Below are 3729 nucleotides of genomic sequence, written 5' to 3'. Positions count from 1 at the left end.
CTGATGACCCCTGAGAAGTGTTTTTTTGCCCACAAAGGCAGCTTTGTGGCTGATTTTGTTTTTGATGCTTGTTGATGTCGCTGTGGGGAATCCCCTACCTATAGCATTAGGAGTTTAACATCTCTCCTGTGTATGTGAAAAAAGTATTGGCATATTACTAAGATATTGTATTTAAAGGAAATATTACCCATTGACACCAAATAGATACAAAAATAACGTAATATAATAATACCCTCAAAGTCACTCTTTTTGTACTTTTATTCCCAAATATGGGGCCTTATTGAAAATCACTGACCATGCAACACAATATTTTAGTGGTTCAGTCATACTAAAAACAGTCTGTCTTCCATCCCACAAAGTTTGGATTATGCTATGAATACTTAAGATATGAATGTCTTCCCAGATAATGCATTTTCCAGGCAGTTAAACTGAAATGATATCAAGGGCTAAAAAATATGAAGACATAAGGTTCGAACAGAAACCTAGAGACAAGGTTCGAACTAAATCATCTTTCAGCGGTCTTCTTGAATAACAGCTTGTTGAAAAAACAGACATGCTGTATGGACGTAAGAAGACAGTCTGAGAGGGCAGCAGGAGGACAACTCATTCTAACGAGGCAGGCTCAGCTGCGGGCGCACTGCTTACTGATTGGACTCGCATGCTCTGAATTTCATCTGCCTGCCATCTCCTCACCCCAGCTGCACTCTGGGCATGTCTGACGGTCTGACAGGATGACCTCAGCTGCCCTCGGACCTTCCGCGGACAGAGAGGGCCTTTGTAGCCGACTGGGAAGACGTCAGCCCCTACTACAAACACACGTAACAAGCGCAACCAGGCAGACAGATAAGGAGAGTCTACAGGCTACACAAAGAAACAGAATATTAACAAAAGACAAAAATGAAGAACATCAATATGCATTACAGACAGTTTTATTAGAGTGTGTTAAATACAAAAAAGTAATATAAAACCTTATTGAACATCAAACAATCTCCAGGGAAAAGAAAGAATAAATAAATATATAAATAATAAAGTTTATTACAACTCATCAGTGAGTCATAGTTTAAGGCCTTACTCCCAGCTTTTGTATCTTTCAAGACTAGTGGAAGATGGCTGATTATCGAGTAGAATACCTCGCCACATTATCATCGAAGGCCTATCGAAGAAAGAAATACCTAATTAAAGTGTCGACATGATGTAAAAAAAAGTGTTGAGTTGAGATATTATCTCAGGTCTAGTGTTACATGAACTCACTCTAAGAACATCTTAGGCTTCCTACGTGAGGAGTGCATTTAGGTCTATGGCAATGTTAGATTCCCCATCCCACCACCCCCACAACTCTGTTGGTCCTTCATAAAGTCTTGGCAGCGACAGCAGCAACAGCAGCAACAGCAGCAGCTGTATTCTGGTCTGGGATCAGTCTAGTAAGGCCACTGGCAAAGAACGCAGAGTTAACTCAGGAGCTCACAGGAGTCCTACCTATGGCCGAACGTCCTGTGTGGTTAATCCCTCAGAAACAAACCAGACTAGTGCATCAAATAAAAATCCTAGTTGCCCCATTCAAAAACCTTGAATGGAAACAACGTAACGTTTTGGCTACTGTACAGTAGCCTTTGTGGCTTTGGTTAAGTGCTGGTGACGATGGCGGGGATGCTAACTGTAGTAGCGACTGGAGCCTGAAGGTCTACACGGTTCACCTGAGGGGCTGTTCCGTCCGGCTGGTGTGTCTCAGGCTCCTGGGTCTCACTGTTGGAGCACTGCTGTTCCTCAAAGTACCGCTCTGCCTCCTCCGACAGGCGGTTGTCCTCTTCCTCTTCCTCTTTCTGAAAAAAAAAAAAAAAAAAAAAAACATTATGAGAGAGGCAGAAAAAAAGTGTGCTATCAGGATAAAACAAGGATAAGTCTTGGTTCACAAATCACAAGTGACATACTGTACAAGTCATCATCAGAGAGTACTACGGTGGCCGAGAAGGGTCACAACACATGCACATTCAAAAACATCTGCATTCTCAGGGTCACAACACATGCATATTCACAAATATCTGCAACCTCAGAAAAAAACCCCCTGCAAACTCAGAAAACGCTGCAAATATTCACAACACGAGCAAATATGGAAAGTATATTTCATTGATGTAAGATTCGGACACAAATCACAAATCATTCAGGTTTATCAATCAACAAAATTTTAACCTGAGACACACCATACAAGTGAAAGGTTTACAAACCTCCTTCTTTATCCTGTAGTACTCGTCGATGGCATACTGGTATTTGGCAGAGGTGATACCAAAGAGAGATGCCATCCTCTCGCCCAAGTAATCACAGGCTGAGAAAGAAAGAAGAAGAAGGAAAAAAAAACACACATAACAATCTCTGTATAAACTAGTTGTCAAGTTCATTACTCAACACAAACAAGAGTATGATAATTTCACAGTCTGTCAAGGGTTAGTCCAGCACTTTCACCATCAGTGTCTACAGCCATGGCTCACCTGAGACTGTAGATGTGGCTGCTCTCCACATTTGAAACCAAACATAGGGGCCCCAGGTCAGCTTGGACTGAAATGCAAAGCAACACCATCCTGAACACCACACACTTTGGAAAGCGATGGAATATGCAAGTACACTAAAAATATCCAACCGCCCACGAGACTCTTTCTCTCTATCTCACTCACACACACACACATACACACACCGTGTCAACTGGAGCCAGAAGATCTTTCTTTTCTGGTTCTTTCTCATCCTCCTCCTCTTCTTCGTCTGTGCTGTACTCTTCCATGGTCTCTCCGTTGGAGAAATGTATGACCCTGCGAGGAGTCTTCTCCTGTCTCTGATCATTCTTCCCCAGGTCTCCCAGTTCTACACACTCAAAATCCTTCCCTGAGGTTGGACTCTTAGTGCGCACACACACACACACACACACACACACACACACACACACACACACACACACACACACACACACACACACACACACAACATAAGTTAAGCCACAAAAACAGGTCTCCTAAGAGCTCCACAACCTAATCCCTGAAAGGTTTTTGGATTCATTTTTAAGGGTGTTAAGATAACCAAAGTCTGAGCAAGACACATTTGAAAGATAGGTGATTCTACTATTCATGTCATCTTAGGCACAAGCTTTTCATTCCAGTGCAAACTGAACACCATTGGGCTGGGTCGGAATTGTTAAACTGATTACGATCTATTTCCTAAAATGTCATCTGAAGTTAAACAAACGGCGCGGAGGGATGTATTTGCACAACCTAAAAGTGTTAATTTCATATGCAGCCGAAGAAGTGAAATGACAGATGTAGCCTGCATTCGGCCCAGCAGAAGTCCTAATTTGCATTTATGTTTCACGCTAACAAAAATAGCTTACCGTCTCCACCATGTCCATCTTCTGCCCAACAGTGACATTAACATTGGTAAGGTACAGTGATATGTCAGCCATAGTGATGAGTCCCAGCGTCTTTGTGTACCAGTTGTAAACTGACGTCTACAATCCGACTTCCGGATGCTCCGCTCCTTGAAAGAATAAAAGTCCTTCTCACCGAGGATGCGGGGAAATACAAAATACAGGTCTGGTGACATTCTTTTCCGCAAACACTGAAATGACTAGGCTCCAGTCTAGGCAACGCTTAAAATAAGATGCATATAGTCAAATAGTTTTTGTCTTATTTTCTATTTAAAAAAAAAAAAAAAAAAATCAAGATAAAAAAAAAAAAAACTTTTACTGAA

General features: G+C 41.8%; 1 protein-coding gene across 1 annotated transcript; it reads right to left on the bottom strand.

The window, feature by feature from the left end:
- Positions 1-919: 919 nt before the first annotated feature.
- Positions 920-3529, bottom strand: LOC134097772 (protein FAM177A1-like). The gene is made up of 5 exons (XM_062550715.1): positions 3371-3529; positions 2687-2884; positions 2484-2550; positions 2223-2320; positions 920-1820 (listed from the first exon to the last, which is right to left on the bottom strand). The coding sequence occupies exons 1-5, from the start codon at positions 3440-3442 to the stop codon at positions 1623-1625; spliced, it is 633 nt and encodes a 210-aa protein (XP_062406699.1). The 5' UTR covers positions 3443-3529; the 3' UTR covers positions 920-1622.
- Positions 3530-3729: the final 200 nt, after the last annotated feature.

The sequence above is a fragment of the Sardina pilchardus genome, chromosome 12 (genome assembly GCF_963854185.1).
Source record: "Sardina pilchardus chromosome 12, fSarPil1.1, whole genome shotgun sequence".
Classification (NCBI taxonomy): Eukaryota; Metazoa; Chordata; class Actinopteri; order Clupeiformes; family Clupeidae; genus Sardina; species Sardina pilchardus.
The sequence above is the reverse complement of the archived record's forward strand: the minus strand, read 5'-3'. Positions and strand labels throughout refer to the sequence as shown.

Excerpts from the sequence above, each read along its gene's own strand:
- LOC134097772 (XM_062550715.1), bottom strand. The coding sequence starts at position 3,442 with ATGGCTGACATATCACTGTACCTTACCAATGTTAATGTCACTGTTGGG. Across the intron at positions 2,885-3,370 it reads AGATGGACATGGTGGAGACG|AGTCCAACCTCAGGGAAGGA; the intron begins GTAAGCTATTTT and ends GTGCGCACTAAG. Across the intron at positions 1,821-2,222 it reads ACTACAGGATAAAGAAGGAG|AAAGAGGAAGAGGAAGAGGA; the intron begins GTTTGTAAACCT and ends TTTTTTTTTCAG.